Below are 19,680 nucleotides of genomic sequence, written 5' to 3' on the forward strand. Positions count from 1 at the left end.
GCGATCTCGAGTCCAAGGAGAGTTGCTATATTTTTGGATCACAGGCAAATCTTGTATGATGGAAATGCGCATTCCACAACTCAATGAATCCGGGTACACAGTAGAAAAAGACTCCCGGGTGCCCTCTAGTGCTTAAGGAAATATAATGATGTATAAATGTAAAACAATTCGTGTCCTTCATTCCCATATACGATGCAATAAAACACACGAAGCAACAGGTTGAAATAGGAAAAAAATACATCAATAGAATTTTATTCATTATCTTCTTTCCCCCTTAAGTTTTTTATAAGTTGTTTCCTGATGCTGAAATTGTTAATGTACAATACCTTTGACTCAGTATCTGTAAAAACATTCATGAAGTGTGTATAAAAAAAGAGGGCACCACCTAAATAACAACAGGTTAGTCCACACACGCGCACACACACATCCTCAGACAGTTTGACAATATTGTTCAACTCCCCCATTTTTTTCCAAATACTTATACATACACATTTATATATAAAATAAATCTTTAAAGTGATGGTTATTATTTATATATATATATATATATATATGATCGTACTCGTGTTCATCATATTCATTTGTTGCTGTTCTAACATTGTAATGGAAACTCTATACAAAAATTCCATGTTTGGGGAAAAAGAAAATCAAAATGAAAACATAAGCCTGCCTTGGTCTTTCACAGAAAGACTGCAGAAAGGCAACAGAGTCACTCACTACTGCTCAACCAGCTCAAAGGGAGTGGAAAAGTAAAAGAAAGATGGAGGAACGGGGAGGTGGAGACACATGGCCACTTTCCCCCTCAAAGGAGGAAAAGATCACCAAATGCACCTCCAGCTGGGCTGTGAGCTATGCTGATTGAATTCAGAAAATAAATAAGAACAATAGAATTTGGGGGGAAAAAAGTAATACTAATAAGTGAATGCTAAATCACACAAACCGTCCAAGTTAGAATTTAAAATAAAATAAGCATTCTGCAAGATCATCTGCAAAGAGACGGCGTGGGACATGGAAGGAGCTTAACAGTCATTGTTTCATTCCATCATCAGAGGGGAAAAAAAACGAGTCCCACAATTTGATTGGCTCTGTGATGTCTTTCTTTCTTTGATTGGCTGGTTCCACATTCACCTCCATATACAGCTGGGCAGTTTCGCTGGGCTTTCTTCATGTACATGAGTCTCTGTTCCAAGGTCCCATATGAGCTCTCTCCCCATCCTCTCCATGGACACCCACATAACTGTATTTCTCCTCTCCTCTTCTCCCCATCCCCTCTTTGTTCCTCTCAGTCTCTCTGTATCAGTCCATTACAGACAGAGCCTGAAATGCCAGAGGTTTGGACAGGTGCCTCTCCAAAAGGTCAGGCATGCACACATAGTAAAGACTGTTTGCATCTTTCAAACATAACTGGACACAACCACTAATGGAGAAAAGTTCTCTGGGGAAAAAAGGGATATTTATATATATATGTATATATTTTTTTTAAAACAATCGGACTAAAACAAAAACCAAACATTTCAAATCCCTGGGTGTGGCTTAAATGATTAATATCTTTTTAGTGTTTTGTTTATTACAAAAACAAAATGAGAAAAAAAACGACAGGATCATTGGCAAATAAAGGTGATGACAGGTGTCTCCACCATCCTGCTCGCTCACAATCAGTTGGGGTGTGCCTTCCTGAGAGGAACCCATCCTGCTCAAAGTACTCACACCACACACACACACACAAATACACACAGTTTCACCCAGCTGCGGAAGAGGGGGAAGAGGTGGAAGAGGGGGGCGGACGACTGCAGGAGCCAGAGGCGCACTCCAGCGCTGAGGAGCGGCGAGCATGATCCTGACTGGCCAACACGGATGCGAGAGCGGCTTGAATATTCGCAATGGAAAAACAAGTGTGAGGCAAACGAGGGAGGGCCCGTGAGCACCATCTGTGGCTAGGCGTGCGCGTGTGCGGGGGGGTAAGAGGGTAAAGAGGGTTTGTGTATGTATCTATGTATGTATGTATATATGTGTGCGTGCAAAAGAGGGGGAGGGAGGGGTCCTTGGGAGTGAGAGACGGGGAGATGTACAGGGAGAGTGGGGCAGATGGGAGAGGCTAGCTCCAGAGGCCGGCGTAGTTCCCATGCAGGCCAGAGCACAGGGGCCCGCCAGCTACAAAGAGCTTGGTGCCGGAGGCGTCGTAGCAGTGCGTGTACACTGCGTTGGGGAAGGAGCTGATGTCGGAGAAGTAGCTTCTCCACGTCTCATCGTGATTCTAAGAGAAGGTGGGAGGACAGATGAAGAGTGTGAATTCAATTGTCTAAATATTCCAATGGCAAACAAAAGAAGTTAGAAACCCATCTAGCCCATTAGCAGGCCTGAACAATTTGGAGAAAATATCTAATTGCGATTTTCTTCGATTCACTATAAGACATTTAAAAATGACAGAAATATTACTTCTTGGATAAGACCAGCATTACTTCTGCTTGTCTTTTTTCTAACACATCAATTGTACTACTGCCTAATAAGACATTTTTCAAAATGTTGGTACTTATTCATCGTGTTGCCTCAGGAAGTAAAAAAAAATACTCCCAAGTAATCAGAATCGTGAGCAGCACAATTAAGTGTGGTCTTCGCAATTCGCTAATCTTTCAACCCTATCCATCAGGATCAAGTATTTGAAAATGCTCTAGTCTTTCTACAGTGGTTAGAGGGTGTTATTACGTGGCTCCATTCTGACTGCTCAGTTATGGAATTCTGACTAACAGATCACTGAAGTGCATATTACACTTCAGAAAAAACAAGTGGTATGCCAAAATAACCTTTAAAATAGTGTGTGTGTGTGTGTGTGTGTGTGTGTGGGGGGGGGGGTTGGTGGTCGATGTACAATAAGCCACATCTCACACAGACGCATAACTGATGTCTTATACATACACATACATATACCTTGACCAATGATGCTTGTAACTATAGTTCAATGAACATGACTAATAAAGTGTGTCAGGTTAAAGGTATCAGTTACACACATGTCCATACATGAATGGCCTTAGGAGTAAAATAATGAAAGGGAGGGAGTGATGGAGGGAAGCACACGTACCAGCCATCCCCTGCCAGTGGTGAGCTTCAGGATGCTTTCTCCTGGCCGATTGCGGTAGCTGCCCTGGCAGCCCACAGGGCAGTTTGGGTCCTCCAGGAAGCGGTGGGCACGGATGTCGTAGAACAGCAGTGATCCCTGGCCTGTGCCCACTGTCACAATATGCTCATAGAAGCTCACAGAACGAATACCTGCCAGACAGACACACACGTCATTTCACCTTATTCATCGAGCTGTGTGCAGTGCACAATATCTGAAAATGTCTGTTACAGCACGGGTGAAAACATGAAAGTAATAAAGGTGTGATATCTGTGGGAACGGTGTATCAGCTAGACTCCAATTTCAAAGGTTGAGTCTGTGGCTCTGTTCGAAACAGGAAGGCGATATCTTCTGATTGGAACAGACCCTGTGTATCTGATTTATCCAGGAAATGACAACGGTTCCTGATCCATTCACAAGATGACGGGCGATCTTGTGCACACCAACACGCTTAGCCAGATACACATACCCATTAATTGTGGCGGGTTTTATTTTCACCAATTTATTTGTGTTAGCAAGAGGGCTAATTTTTCCACAGGAAGGGAACAGGTACTTGTGTACAATGGTCCTCACAATGACCTCCTTTGGCTTTAATAGTAAGAAAAGTAATCATTGACATTGAGGCTAATTCATGTCTATCCTAACGGGTGCAATAAAAGATTTTGCCATGGTGGCATTGGTAACATAATTATTGTGCTCTCATGTCTATTCCCCAAAGTGCATTTGTAATTGTGTACGTGTGCCCTTTTTGGAGCACAAATGCAATCTTACCACTGCCGCGCTCCCTGGAGCTGACAGATTTGATGTTCTGGGAGGCCTGGCGTGGGTCTAGGAATGAGACGTGGGCCTGAGAGCCAACAGCATACACTGACCAGTCCATCCCATAGGCCAGACACACATTCTCCTTACAGTGGGGCAACTTTGTGGAGAGCTCCTATAGAGTAGATGCATTGTAAAAAGAGCCACACTTGAATAGACTAACACAATAAAGTATAATTAAAAACAACATCTAATACAATAACAAAAAAGTGTCAGAATGCACATTCAAGCAATATACAGCACCATCAACACACAATGCTGAAAGTACATCAACCACACACCTTGCACAGGTTGTCCTCGGCCTTCCAAAGATGGAAGTATCCATCTAGTGAGACAGCACCAAGCTCCTGAAGAGAGGTAATGGAGGGTAAGGGAACACTCATAATAACTTAAATCATGCATCACTTTTGTCATTTAGCAATGGAATTCACAGTATAGATAAGGTTTACATTTATCAATATGTTTGATCCCTGAAGATTGAATACATGATCATTTGGTCACGTGAACAATTATATCACAACTGATATGCACTGACACTTTATAACACACCAAATTAAATTCAATCAGCCAAATAACTACACTAGAGATCTGCAGTTGTCCACATGAAATAGGCAATCACTAGATATTTTTTATCGGACAGAACAGGGAACCAAGAACCATTATGGGACCATCCTCTACAGGAGGTTATGGCTGACTGTCCAGCTTAGGCCCTTTCACCATGCAGGGGGCCAGGCTTAGCAGGGCATTAGCTGTTAGTGCGGGACACTGACCTTGTGGCTATTGTTGAAGGCCAGGGCGCGCACTTTGCAGTTGTAGGGGTTGGTGATCTCCTTGGGGATGTCCTTGAGTGCGCGGTGGGAGATGTGGGTGTAGCCAGGGACGCCCTCCTCGTCCTGCTGCCTCTCTGCCTGACTCAGCACGTCATCGGACACCTCCCACAAGCCCATGGACCCGTCCCGCGAGCCTGACAGGAAGACAAAGGTAGTCACAGGTCAACTTTTACATTTACACACAGATATAGGCTCTGTTCGAAACGGAAGGCAGTGGTTCGCCATTACCGCAAGGACTGTGGGTAGTAGGAAACATGAAGGATACATCAATGCTGCGTTCACAAACGACCGCTATTCGGGACTGCACTTGCTGCCTTGCTCCCCTGTTAGATATTTTAAAAGGCAGCAGTTTATATCATTTCGAAGAGAGCCATAGACTTACCGACAAATTTAATTGGTAGACTTTGCTAGTGGGTAGAGCTGCATATTGGCAAGGACCTCACGATGCCATACTCATCACACATGGGTCACGATACAATACATCACGATATATTGCGATACAATACATATTGCGATATATTGCAATACTTTTTATCGAAAATGGAAAAATAGAGCTGAAAACAGCTCTAACAACTTGTAGGGTACGCTAGGCCTAATTTAAAATGTTACATGCCAAAATGTTCTATGCCAACACGCTATAAAACAGCTATAGCTGTTGTTTAATTCATGTGCAATTTACGAAACCATCACACGCATGCATACATCAAAAGTCAAGTTAATCTGCTAAGGAGCGGAGGGCATACCCTAACATCATTGACTGATAGCGTATATAAATGAGCATTGGATTAGGGCTGAGCGATATGGTTAAAACATATCACAATATTTTTAGTCTATTTCACAATATACGATATATATCTCGATATTTAGAAATTTACTCTAAAAGAATTCTCACTTTCACTGTTTTAAATAATACCAGTACGATGCAGTAGGTTAGGCTAAATCATACCAGTCCAATCCCTGCAAATAATATCTGCATTAAAACATTCTTGGTTATTCTCAAGTGGTTTCTATTTTACATTTTCATGACATTTTAGAATTGCATGTTAAAGCAGGGGTGAAAGTAGTTTTTAAATTATGCCAGTAGCCTACTATGAAAATCTCTCATAGGGAAAAGTGTGCACGCAAAAATTTCAACACACCTAAATAAGGTACATCAATTGATTTATTTTAGCCTATTTGCAGAGCATTAATCAGGGCCTGTTATTCGGCTTTATCATTCTCTCTTCTTCTTTCCCTGCCTTCTTTTAAAAGCCCTTCTGGCCGTCCAATTTTCTGGATAAACTATTTACTCACTTCTCTTTTTGCATGGCTTCAGGGCTTTAGTTAACTTTCCAAATAACTTTAGTTTGTTTCAAACGGTCACCAATATCTCTCCATATGAATGATGATGGCTTACACCCGGTGTGGTGCATTACTTTATTAGTTGTTCGGTCAGTGGTTGATAAATGACATTGTTGCGTTTTTGTTTTGAGACAGGCTGGAGTCAGATGCACCCATAGACAGTAGCCTAATCTGCCTCAATGTGCATATGTCATATGCAGTGATGCCAGTAACGCGTTACTTGGTAACGAGTTAGTCTATTTTGACCACTTTTTTCGGTAACGAGTAATCTAACGCGCTACTATTTACAAACCAGTAATCAGATTAAAGTTACTTATCTAAGTTACTGTGCGTTACTATTTTTGTACATTTCCTTAGTAAAAAGATATATTCTTCGCTTTCTTCTTGTCTTGGGGAGTCATGTAGCCTAGGCTATGCTCACGTTTTCAGCATGAGCACAATTCACGTGTAAAACCACGCAGCGACACAAACGTAAACAACAATGGAGGTAGAGAGAGAGATGCACATTTCATCGGTCATTACTTTGAGTTTGTGTCAGCTAAACATGACAACATTAAGGTACATTGTACATTCTGTGCTGGCGACAAAGTGCTGTCAGCTAGACATCCCAAGTCTCCCGAAGTTTTGGGAGTCTCCCACATATTGATAGCGGCTTCCTGACGCCCGCAAATTACATAAAATCTCCCGGAACCTAGAGCGAACAAGAGCACGCAAGCCAGACCGGACTTCAAATCGCGTGTGCATATGAGTTTAACTCGCACACAACGGAGAGGGAGAGAGAGAGGGGTGGTGCGTTTGTGCCTGAAGCGCATCCAAGACAGAGAGCATCCTGGTCTGTTTTGCTAAATCAACCAATCAGTTTTCAGTGTAAGTGTGCTTATATCTCTTTTCTCCCAAACTTAATTAATCAGTTCAGTCAGTGTATCTAGGAACAGGAGCGTCAGATTTTTTAAATATTTTTTTCTTTATTCTCCATGAGCCTTTCTTTTTAAAAACACCAATTTGACTTGTCTTATGCAAATCTTTCTTTTTCACTTTCCACCCTGAACATGGGCAAAATGCACCATTGAGATCAATATGTTTTGTATAGAGCTACCACAGGTTACTCTATACAACCACAGGTGGCACTGTGGTAACTCTACACAAAACATATTGATGTCAATGGGGCATTTTGCCCATGTTCAGGGTGGAAAATAAAAAAGAAAGATTTTCATAAGACAAGTCAAATTGGTGTTTTTAAAAAGATGGGATCATGGAAAATAAAGAAAAACATTAAAAAAATATTTGTATATTCCCACAAGGTGTTTGGGCGCTCTGAAAATGATAACCAAAATGATTTTTCAGACTTGTGAGGTCTGCTGTACAGCCCCGGAAGGGATTTATTTTCTGTTCATTGCTTTTTGTGAGAGTGTTTCTACTTATCTCAGTAAGGAAAATAAATCAAGAGCCTATGTTGAGTACAAATATGTCTTCTGAAGGCCTAAACAGAGCCCAGCCAAAAACTCCAATAACATTTTGGAAAGTATAGATTTTACATATGAGTAATTTTACAGTGTGTCTCCTGGATAACATAGGTACACCTGGTAATTTTTTCAGAATTTTTTGAGACCTAAGTGCGTGGGCCCTGGTTAAATTGACGTGGAATGACCCATAGATAAACATTTAGCACAAGAAAAGCATTTGCGCGGTCGTTTTGAAACAGTCAAACGTGCACATAGGTAGCCCTTCTGCCTTAATGCACGGATATTGTTGTAAGTTTATTTCAAAATCCCTTGCTATTTCGTTTCGAAACCAAATCGTAACTGCTTCCATCTTCTATTAACCTAGCTCATTGTTGAACAACACTAGCCTATGCTAACCATAGACAGTAACGCTACCGCTGCTGTTGAACTGAAAGTTTACTTCTGGTCTACACCTAGACATCACACCCTCTTCTGAATAGACTGCTCAGGATTGGTTAGTGAGCGTGTGATGCGCATTGTTCACGTTGTTACTGAGAGAGAGGGAGAGAGGTCAAGTGGAGAGAGATAGGGATGCGAAACACCAAACCAAGTGTTCCCGCTTAAAACAATGATGACTGAAATACTCGATATTTGCGATATAACACTTAAATGTATTTCACGTACAGCAAATTGTGATATATCGAATATATTCGGTATATCGTCCAGCCCTACATGGGATAAAATCGCACTGCTGCAACAAGTGGTTACAATTGATCAGCTTGCATGGCAATGATCAACACAAAGCAAAAACTAGGCTACTAATGACACCAGTTACTATCTTACCTTTATAAGGTCCACAGAAAGTCGTCCACGTATTAGAGTTCCTCATTAGGATATGAAGCATCAAGCATTAACGTTAACGTCAATCGGATTTGTGTGTACGGGCCTTAATGCTATAATAAAAACATATTGATATTTGGCAGCAATGGCTATACGATATATTGCGCAAGTGGCAATACAATATATCGATATTTCCTAGAACAGCCCTTGTATATTTGTTTCCCTGACAACAAAACTGAATTTCCATGACTTACTATATAATGGATGGTACAATATACCGACCAAATATTTGAGAGCAGCCGCGTAGCGTTCAAGAATCTTTTACTTTTTTAAAGCGGGAGATGAATAAGTGGGCATTGAATAAACAAAGTTGGATTAACCATAACTACTCAAGCAAGCAGTAAAGCTAATAACCAGACATACACCGATTCTGTGTGGAAATATATCTATATTAATGTATTTTGGCAAGTGAATTTTAAACTGATACAATAAAATTCCCTGATATTCCATGACTTTGGCCCAAAAATGATTTGCCCCTGACTTTCATGCCTGGAAAATTCCATGATATTTCAGAAATTCCATGACCCATGAGAGCCCTGTCAGCTGTATACATATGCAGTGCAGCCTCCAGTTCCACCAGTCTCATCAGTGCTCTGCTGCAAGGCTTTTCAACTGCTTGTGACCCAGGGACGTCCATTCTGACTAAGGACGTAACCTGATGACCACCACTGGGAAAAAAAAAAGTGATTCCACAATGAAACTACTTAATTGAATCCATGGTCATTGGCCACCAGCAATGCCTTCACAGACCACCAGTGGGCCGCAGACCACTGGTTGAAAACCTCTGCTCTTTTGGATTGAGATCTGGTGACTGTAGAGGGCATTGGAGTACAGTGATCTCATTGTCATGTTGAAGAAACCAGTTGGAGATGATTCAAGCTTTGTAACATGGCATGTTATCTTGCCGGAAATAGCCATCAGTAGATGTGTACACTGTGGCCATAAAGAGAGAACTATCCTCAGAGATACAGAAATGCTCTTCTGCATGCCTCAGTTGTAACAAGTGGTTATTTAAGTTGCCTTTCTTCCTATTTTCAGTTGCCTTTCTATCAGCTCAACCCAGTCTGACCATTCTCTTCTGACCTCTGGCATCAGCAAAGCATTTTCGACCACAGAACTGCCACTCAATGGATATTTTCTCTTTTTCGGACCATTCTCTGTAAACTCTAGAGATGGATGTGCGTGAAAATCCAAGCAGATCAGCAGTTGCTGAAATACTCAGACCTGCCCATCTGGCACCACCAACCATGCCAGGTTCAGTCGCTTCTTCAATCACCTTTCTTCCCAATTCTGATGATTGGTTTGAGCTCCAGCAGATCATCTTTACCATGTCTTAATGCCTAAAAAGAGTTTCTACAATGTAATTGTCTGATTACATATTTGTATTAATAAGAAGTTGAACAGGTGTACCTAATAAAGTGGCCGGCGAGTGTAAGACACAGAGGGATTTATACGCACTACAAAAACAGGCAAAGACGACACAAGATTACATTAAAAAAAAACATGCATTTATTAGTCTTTCGTTGCTAGGGATGCATTATAACGGCAAGTGTCAGGTCTACAACCTTTGCCAGTTCAAGTCAGGTTTCATAGTGCAAATACCAATCAGACCAGGGGCTTTCCAACTGCATCAATTACCAAGCATCAGTTCACAAAGTTCACTGCTTCACATTCATATTACCATAGGGACTTTCATACTTGATGCACTCAGATGGCTACTAATGGAAATTCCCACTACTATAATTTCCCATAACTGTCAGCTTGTAACAGTACAAACACAGGCTGTAAGTCAAGTCAAATCTCTATGAGGGTGAGAAGCTACAAAGCTGAAAACTGCTTACCAGATACAGCCATGCTGTCACTGATCCAAGCAATGGAAAAAATCCAGTCATTATGACCATCCTGAGAGAGGGAGAGAGAGAGCATTAATGGACATTCCGATCATCACTCTCATAAAGGGACATAACATCATAAGGGGTGACACTGTCCCCAAGCACAGCGCCTCCATTCACCAAAATGTCACCCCATCATGATTCAATGGCATCAGGAGAAGAGAGATTGAAAAAGAGAGAGCGAGGAACAAATAGCTATTTAAAGTGAAAGAGTCTGAGCTGCCATTAAGACACAGTAGATGGATAGATTATGGTAAAAAGACAAGATTGACAAAAAGGTAGAGAACTGAGACTAACACCACATAATGCATGGGAGAGTTCTAATGTCAGGAATGTTGGAAAAAAAAAGCATAATCATCATTTTTATCATTATCATTATTCCTTCTCTTTTACATTAGTGCTGGAACACCAAATGCAGTAAGAAAAAAAACATGGACTAGCAGGGTATTCCTGTATTTTACATGTCTCATATCTTTGTGCTGCAGGCTTTCTAGTGGCTGAATAAGGGCTAAGACAAGATAAAAAATTATAAAGCACTATCAGAAAAAATAGTCAGGGTATGATCATGCATGTGGAATTAACAACAAACGTAGACAAATACCTTTCATGGTATCACTGCACCCATCACTGTACGAAAGCACCAAAAAGCCCATTCACTTTCAGAGAAACTTTATTATATCCTCATTAGTCAGATCCTACCTATCTGCGGCATCTTATTTCCCAAACTACTTCACAACTTTCCACCACATCAAAGTTCCCTTTTGGCTTAACAGTAATCCTATGATCCACTTACAAATGGCAAATTGGTAACCACAGACCGCTTGCGCTGTGCCAAAAGTTGAAGGCCTGCCTGGCACAGATGCCGGACAGTGTAAGCAACACTGACAGTAGACATGTGTGTGTAGATGTCGAAATACTACCACAACAGTAAACTCTGTTTAGCCTTGACAGCGGCAGAAGGGAAAGTGTACAAAATGTAGAAAAAGGGATATCAGGAGACAATGTCAAAGTTGTAGAGAAAGAGAGAGAGAGAGAGAGAGAGAGAGAGAGAGAGAGAGAGAGAGAGAGAGAGAGAGAGAGAATGTATGTGGATACTCACATCTCCTACACAGACGGGGTCTAGTGTGGGCAGCCTGTAGATGGCCAGACTGTTGGGGTTGTCGCCGCCGGTGGCGAGCAGCGTGCCGGAGGGGTTGAGCTCAATGGCGTGGATGCCGCAGCCCTGCTGGTTGTCCAGCGGGGAGCCCGAGCCAGGCATGAAGGAGCCGGGCAGGCCCCGTACCACGGCCCCTGGCACACGCCTCTCCCGGTCCAGTAACATGGGGATGCGCGTAATCTGCCCCGTCAGCACATCCACCACAAACAACTGAGGGGACAAAGCACCCAGTAGTCACCACATTGCATGAACATCTGTGTTGCTACAATGAGTTACAAAGTTAGATATCAGTGCTCTTACTAAGTGTTAACCACATCTCACCCCTGACCCAACTACTTCTCCACACCTCCACACACACACACACACACACACACCGCACACACACACTCTCTTACCGTATTGCACTTGGTCCCACACACAACCTGCCGGTGGTTGAGCCACTGCGAGGCGAACACCTTGTTGAGGCGTCCGAGCGAGAACTCTCGCTCGCTCAGGATGGCGGGCAGCCGGGCGGCAGCGAAGCCGCGCAGGTTGCGCTGGAGGCCCCACTCGTGCTGCTGTTGCGGCCGGAACTCGCGCCCGCGCAGAGCCCACACCACCGAGCGCCGGCAGCACCACCACTGCTGCGCGTGGCGCGAGCATGCCGACAAGCGTGCCCTCTTCTGCCCAGCACCAGTACTGCCCCAACCCACCTGGACAACACATGGACAGAAAGAGGGAAAGGGAAGGTCAGGCAGGTGGTGACAAACACTGAAACTTCTAGGGGGAAACACCCAAACACTTAGCACTTTGAGGTGTTGACTTCAGACTGATGGAATTCACTTAATCTAATGGAAGCAAAACATCAGTTATGACATATTTAATATAGTCATAAATGGACGACGAGACATTTTTCCCCTCAATCATCTTAAGGTCCGTTTACACAGAAGGAAAACTGAGCCCTTTGGTAGGACATAGGTTTAAAGTAGGCTAAACAATATCCAGGAGCATTTTAAATTAGATTTGACAGTGTTACTGGTGTTATTTTAACTTAATAGGTACCTTTAAAACTGGATTATGACCTTATGTAACCTCTCAACCTAATCATGAAACAAGGACACTTGTAACAATGTAATAGGGTACCCATTAAGAAAACCACAGCGACCTCGGTTGTTTGCCTAGAAGTCTGTTTAGCTATAAGAGCAATACAACACAATGTAAAATAAGACCAGTAACATACAAATTAGTACCATTTACAAATCAGTTGTTCAATCTTGAAATTGGCAAGCTATGGTCTAGATAGCAATCTGTTCCCCTCCTGGCTGGGGGATTTAAGTGTACAGCCATAACAAACACAGCCTGGTTATTTGTTCCAGACCATGTTCCTGATCTATCAGGGGTCAGCCAAAGACCCTGTTGTCAGCTTGGCTTTGAGTCAACGGACCTCCACCCTGATGTAGTGAAGTACGGTGGGGTACGTTATCTTCCACCCACCAGGATACTCTGATGAGGGGGTGGGTGGTGTTCCGGCGAGTGATATGTCTGAGTCATTAGATGGTCTTCCAGCAATGATAACAGACAGCTCGCTCTTCACATATCGATGGGAAATGAAACCCCCGGCAATCCTCACTGCGTTTCAGATAGGCATTATGCCTATCTTTCTAGGGCACTACGCTAACACTAAATTTAATGTGAAATTACTGCAAATTAGTGTCCTATATTAAACATCAGCCTACAATGTCTAGCAACTGGATTCAATATTCTGAAGTTTCACAAAAACAAAAAAACAAAAATTTAGTCAAAGAAGGGTGCTGAGAGACAGCAGCCACAGACACCTGAATCATTCTTAACTGAGACAGATGACAATAGCGGCCATTTTGCTCACGTCATGCTGATACACACCTTGAGCACCCTCTAGGACTGAGCATCCTGTGTGTGTGTGTGTGTGTGTGTGTGTGTGTGTGTGTGTGTAAAACACATCACACACAAACCCTACTCTGTCCATTCTGTGAGTCTCATCCCCCAGTCCGATAGACAGTGCATACTGACCCATATCCACCTTGCCAAGTAGGTCATGGCAGGGTCTTAGCGTGTGTGTGTGTGTGTGTATGCACACATTTGCGCATGCATACAAGCATGCAGACTATGATTTCAGTCAGGCTGAAGATACAACGGTGCCAAACAGACATGGTAAACATGAGACTTATTTAGAATGAATGAAAGGTATATAAAAATGCCTAGGCCCTAGGGTATGACCAAAAAGTACAGCTAAATTAGATATTTTACATTTTAGATCTTGACAGAACTACAACCCAAATTTCTTTTGTATACTACCTTATATAATAGAGTACCGAAGCCATGACGTAGCATTGTCAAGGCAGCAATTTCACTGGATCTAAACAAACCAATCTAACCATAGAGGTGACCATAGTGGTGGCTTGCTTAATCTATTTAAATATCTTTACAACGTTTCTAAGATGTCAGTACATTTTTTTTGCACTGTAGGAATCACATACTACAACACACATTCATACAAACAGATACAATTTTGTCACTACAGAGCTTTGTTTTAGCATTTCCTCTGTAAATGGGACTAGCATTTAACTTCACATCCTGTGGTTAAAATCCTTAAATTCACGGACGTGTCTTGGCTTTAGTTTTGAGGTAAAAAACGTCACTCTTAACAGCCGCCAGCCTTTGATAAGATGTGAAATATCCACTGGAATTTTGTTTCCTTCTATTACACCTGCCAGGGAGTCCGTGTTACATGGCTAAGCTGCTGCCTAGCAGGTAAAACACGTTTAAATGGCTATAGCCTACATTTAAAACAATTTATTAGCTAAAAATGATGCCACATGTCTACATTCAATGCCACTTCAAAAGTTTGCTTAGATCCAGTGACACTGCAGTCATGGAAGCGTTACTTCACACTTCAGTACTCTATCCAGACAAGAAAACATTAGGCTAGGTCTCTGGATATCTACAACAAATAACATACCAGTATATTCTATAGGCTAGCCTATATATTATAGAACATGTATTACTAGATGGTATTTCGTAAACACAGCAATCTGTTGTATGCTACGCAAAATCAACTAAAAAGCTAAAGAGCCAAAAGTGTTCCCTTTATTTCCTTTATATCAAGTTGGTTGCAGATGATGAATAACACTAATCATACTTATAGATAGGATGACGATGAGTAAGTTGCCGGTATGTAAAAATAGTCAAACACTCCAGCAATTACTTCCATTTCAGTGTACAATTTAAGCATATCCAAAAAGAAAATCACATTAATATGGCGGAGATCATAGGCTACTGGGATTGAAATTATGCAACCTCTTTGTCAATGATATGTCTCTACTTTTCTTCAAACTTCAACAGAGCTACATTTAAGCTGCAATCTGAGCATTACCTTAAGAACTGTGCTGTAGACAATTACCAAGTACAATCTATTGAGAGCAGACAACAAACTATCTGGCATTGCTCTTTGACAAAGGCACAGCCTGACTAGAATTTGGAGGTCACACTTCCTTTGAAGTGACTGTTAGATGTTTGGGCCATTCTTCTCCCGCCAACCCCGAATTGTGCGACATCTGTCAGCTTACAAAGTGATATAAATATTTGGGCTTTATGCCCACTGCGGGGGGCCGTCCTAAACCTGATTAGCTGTCTGCGACTCTGAGGGAAGCCAAAGCAGGGGAGAGATTGACTGTGTGGTCACGGTCACATGACAAATCTAACAGCATACTTCTGTTTTCCACCATCCTTCTAGTGCACGGGACAGGACAGACAGGCAGTGTTTTTATCTTATCAGATTTGTTTGGACTGAACAATAAATCCTCAAAAAAGTCCTATAAATGTTCAAAACATGCAAACAGAGCATCCAGAACTGAAATCATGTTTGTAACAAAGAGAGGCACCTATTTGTGATAAAAAATAAAATAAAAACATCCTTCTAACGAGCATGCCATCTGACTGCAGCAGACAAGGTGTTCATATCTGTCAAAACAGCAAAGATTGGTGCAGAGGCACATCTCAAGCCTGCTTCTTTCTGTCTGCTCCAACACACAATTGAACTGAGTCATGAGATAAGACTGAAGCCCTCGATTAGCTAAATCAGCCATGATCCACGGGAGAGAACAAGGCCGGAAATAAACCGCAGCTTAGGTCCTCAGGTGCGGGATAAAAAAGATGCTACGCAGTGATGTCATCCTTTGAGCTAATCTTGGTTTTAATCAGTCAGTAGGTGACCTCACGTTTTTTTTTAGCAAAATCTTGATGTGGAACAGCTATGTGAACCCAACCCCCCCCCCCCCCATTCTAATATTTCATATGAGCTGCACAAATAGCCACATGATGGGATGAATTTTTTTGCTGGCGCAAGGGTAGGCCCTATATCTTGCAGGTGCAACACCTTTCAATAACAAAAAAAAAGAAGAAAAAACCTGCACCTGCAACCACCCTTATAATCGTACACCTTCCGTATGCATGTACCTTCCGTAAATGGTACATACGGCCTAGCAGATGTAACTTAAAGAATTGTGCAGAGAAATCGGCTGAAGTATGCACAATTATGAACATGCATTTACACAAAATCTACATAAGGTTAACTTAACTGCATCTTAACTCTTTAACTGCCACAGAATTATACAATACCATACCCCCTCATATATGCGCCTCTGGCAGTAAATGGGTTAAGCCAAAACACTGCTTGTAAGGTATTATCTAAGCTAAGGGCAGTGTCAGTGCCTATTCCTTTTATCAGATGGTTTCAGAGTACAACACAATAAAGTTCTTCATTTGGGGCCCATTTACTTTTTTGGGTCGGGTGATGATTGAACAGGGGACACAAAGTTACAGCCACAAATTCAGTTTCATGGCTTCACACATCATTTTGATAAACTTTGGCCAGCCCTGTGGCATACACTAGTGATGTGTAAATCACTATAACTCTCAACAAATGCAAAAACTAATAAGTAGCCTAAATGTGATGTCAAAAAAATGCTTATTGAAGGTAAACATGAAAATAATAATAATAATAATAATAATAATATGTACCTGAAATTGTGCATATTATTAATAGATAGCCTAAACGACCAATTATCCATCATCTATCGATAATGGATAAAACAATCACCCAAATAACAGCAAATTCTCACCTCTACAAGCCAACTACATATTAACATTGGTGTGCAAATCAACAATTTGAATGGCAATAGTAACACCCATCTATTAAGAAAGACTCTAATATTTTGAAAGTAAGACACACTAGAGAACTAGCAAATGTGAAGCAATTCAGCTTACAATATTGCACCTGCTTAATAGGTGGCTGATGTAAATTAGGGCTTGGTTACAGATCAACAAGAAGTTCCATGCAAGCATGGAGCTTTCCTTTTCAAAATCAAATTGTTACACAAAAATGTCGTGGCTTAACAGTTAAAGAATTTGAGAAACCAGTGTAAGATTTCTCTTCGCTGTAACCCCAACGGTAACAGTTATTTGATAAGCGTTGCAAAAACGTCAACTAGCCAGGTAGCTAGCTAGCGAGGTCATAGCTAGTCAACGTTAGATGTGGGATAGCGTCAACGCCTCTTACATGTTCGATTCGGTGTAACATTGCTAAACATATGGCAAGTTGGAACTCACACGCTTCAGTAGCTAGATGGCGTTAACTGGAATTAAATAATATTCATTCACTTTCAACACATAACATACCTAATAGTTATTAACTAAAATAAACTGTCTTTCCCGTAACGTTTTGCGCGGTGTTGCCTTAACGTTAGCCAGACTGGCTGGCTATCTTGCTAGGGTATGGTTTGCTAGCGAAAAAGAAAGTTGTTTTCGTTTCGACAACTAGCTAACGGTTGGTTACCTTTGCTAATATAACATAAACCTACCCGTGTTTTATAGTACATCAGAAGCGACTTGTTAACCTAAGCTATAAGTGTGAATGTTTGTAACGTAAAGTGTTCAAAATAATAGCTGCTCAGCTAACGTTAGCTAGCTGTGTCACTTAGCTGCTAGCCAGTTAGCCAGACAGCTATAGATAGCCATGATAGCTAACGTAAAGTTAGCTACAGCTAATGTGGCTAGGTAATGTTAGCCAATAAGCGAGCTAAAACAAACCGGTTTCCGCCTACCTGTTGTTGTTCCTTGAGATCTCCTGCCTTCCTTTTCCTGCTAACTGTTTTTCTCGCCATAATCCGACACACACAGGTCCCTCACCCACATGGAGGGCAAAAGTGACGCTGTATACTGGATCATATAATGGCGATTTGCTATTTGGCTGTCTGGTGTAGAGGAAGCGTCTAGTGACCGAAACGGGTGATCAGAAGGTTGCGTAGACTGCCTTCTATGTCCGGAACCGCGCACAAAGCTGGCTAGCTAATGTATTCGATATATTTAGCTTCAGTGGTGAAGCTGTTATGAGAGGTTTCCCCCTCCCAGGCACAGACGCTCTTTCTCGGCGTCCTCCGTAGCTGGCTATCTTTCTCTCTTCACAAATCGCGTCACCAACGGCAACAACGGAGAGGCCGCGCGCAGCCGCAGTGAAGTTAAAAATCAACAAAAACAAGGTCGAATGTGCATGGTTACGCACATGCGTGCGCGTTCCCTGTTACGAGGGCAGTCTACGAGGGCTCACTGGCTGACGTCATATGCATGATCAAACACATCATAGATAACAAGATTGATAATATACATATTACAGTAACCTATGTACACATAGTGTACTGGCTTATATCCACTGTTGTGGCATCTTACAAGCAATTGCTGTTGAACATGAATGTTGGTTCATAAGTTATGTGTTCATCCATGACAATTAGTACAACTACAGAAGAAAGCAGGGCAGAGCAGTTAACAGCCTGCCATTCAGTCAGAGCTCATAAACGTCAACCAGGCCTTTCCTCTGAGAAGAGCAATGAACAAAGTCTAAAAGCCTCTACAGTGGTTGTAATTAGGTCAAGGCTACGTTAAGCAAAAAAATGATTATGATAGGCCTAAGCCTACTTGTTAAGCAATAGGTCAAATTTAGACCAAGGTCCATGGATGCTGAAACAACCACTGACATAAGACATGTCCTGTTGCTTCATCCTTCATCCAAACTGTCCATTCAAACAATCCATTCTGACTGTATGAGATATATGAATGTGATACAGAAAATAGGGACAAAAGTCAGTCAATGTGTAAGTGGGCAGCACAACAAAATTCATTAGACCAAAGTAGAGCAGTTTGTCAAAGTGGAACTGTTTATGTGTATTACTTGAAACACCGTATAGGTGTGATAGACCAGAAACCTTTAAGCAAAATAACTAACCATAGGCCTAACTAGTTTCAGTCAGCATTTTACCCTGACCCCACTCTTTAAGTAAACAGTAAATATGCCTTTTCCTCTGAAATCTTTTGCTACCAGGGCAAAACCCTTTTTCTTTTTTGCTGAGCTGTTCTCGCTCTGCTCGAAGGTTCACCAGCCGATCGAACAAAGCTGCTTTTGTTTCCTCCTTCACTCTCTGTTATTATAGGATCCTCGGACACCCCAAAGCCATCTATGGTTTGAATATTTTGACAATTATCCTCTTTTCACCCAACACAGATGTTTCTTTCGCTACTTCAATGGGATAAGTAGGAGTCTGTATTCATATGAACTGTCTGTACACATGCTGGTACTAATTTATGATCACGCCACATCACAGTCTTACAATCATGACAATAGCAAAATGAAAACTGGTGACACATGAAGTGAAAAGTAATATAGCTTTAATCAGGGTGAACTTGTTCAATGATTCAGAAGACAACTGAACATTTGAATCACATTTCAGGATAAACAGGGCCTTGCCCCGCCCACCCCTAAACCCACCCCAATCATTATTAAGACAACTCTGATATAACACACACACTCACTCCAGTGACCAGTAACCATACACTGCTGTGTTAATCACACACACACACACACACACATACATACTTACTAAAGTGTACATATGACACAAGAGTCCTTGCTTCAGACTGATGATATTGAGTAGGTTATACATATAAAATAGGCCGGCAATGCACTCCCACAAAGCCTTGCAATTCCTCCAGAGAAGCTGTGCTGTCTATGGTTAGTTTATCCAGTAGCTTCTGCTGAGGACAGTAACACCGGCTTCAGATGAATAAGCACCCTGTTCACCATGCCACCTCCAACCACAAATCAGCATCTTATTACAAAAAA

At 41.8% G+C, this 19,680-nt stretch overlaps 1 protein-coding gene across 1 annotated transcript; it reads right to left on the reverse strand.

Moving 5' to 3' along the window:
* Window positions 1–219: 219 nt before the first annotated feature.
* On the reverse strand, window positions 220–17,997 carry dcaf12 (DDB1 and CUL4 associated factor 12). The gene is made up of 9 exons (XM_076284687.1): window positions 17,612–17,997; window positions 11,888–12,184; window positions 11,436–11,702; window positions 10,286–10,346; window positions 4,702–4,895; window positions 4,213–4,278; window positions 3,884–4,046; window positions 3,077–3,264; window positions 220–2,254 (listed from the first exon to the last, which is right to left on the reverse strand). The coding sequence occupies exons 1-9, from the start codon at window positions 17,669–17,671 to the stop codon at window positions 2,096–2,098; spliced, it is 1,455 nt and encodes a 484-aa protein (XP_076140802.1). The 5' UTR covers window positions 17,672–17,997; the 3' UTR covers window positions 220–2,095.
* Between the last annotated feature and the right edge of the window lie 1,683 nt (window positions 17,998–19,680).

This window comes from Alosa pseudoharengus, unplaced genomic scaffold, assembly GCF_046254945.1.
Source record: "Alosa pseudoharengus isolate Yale_2024_CS ecotype anadromous, Long Island Sound unplaced genomic scaffold, YU_APseudo_1.1 YU_APseudo_1.1_scf_14, whole genome shotgun sequence".
Taxonomy (NCBI): domain Eukaryota; kingdom Metazoa; phylum Chordata; class Actinopteri; order Clupeiformes; family Clupeidae; genus Alosa; species Alosa pseudoharengus.

What these genes read in the sequence shown, in the direction of transcription:
- dcaf12 (XM_076284687.1), bottom strand. Translation starts at nt 17,671, where the DNA reads ATGGCGAGAAAAACAGTTAGCAGGAAAAGGAAGGCAGGAGATCTCAAG. An exon ending in ACCCCGTCTGTGTAGGAGAT is followed by an intron (nt 10,347 to 11,435) that starts GTGAGTATCCAC and finishes TCCCTCTCTCAG; the next exon opens with GATGGTCATAATGACTGGAT. An exon ending in TGACAGCATGGCTGTATCTG is followed by an intron (nt 4,896 to 10,285) that starts GTAAGCAGTTTT and finishes TCTTCCTGTCAG; the next exon opens with GCTCGCGGGACGGGTCCATG.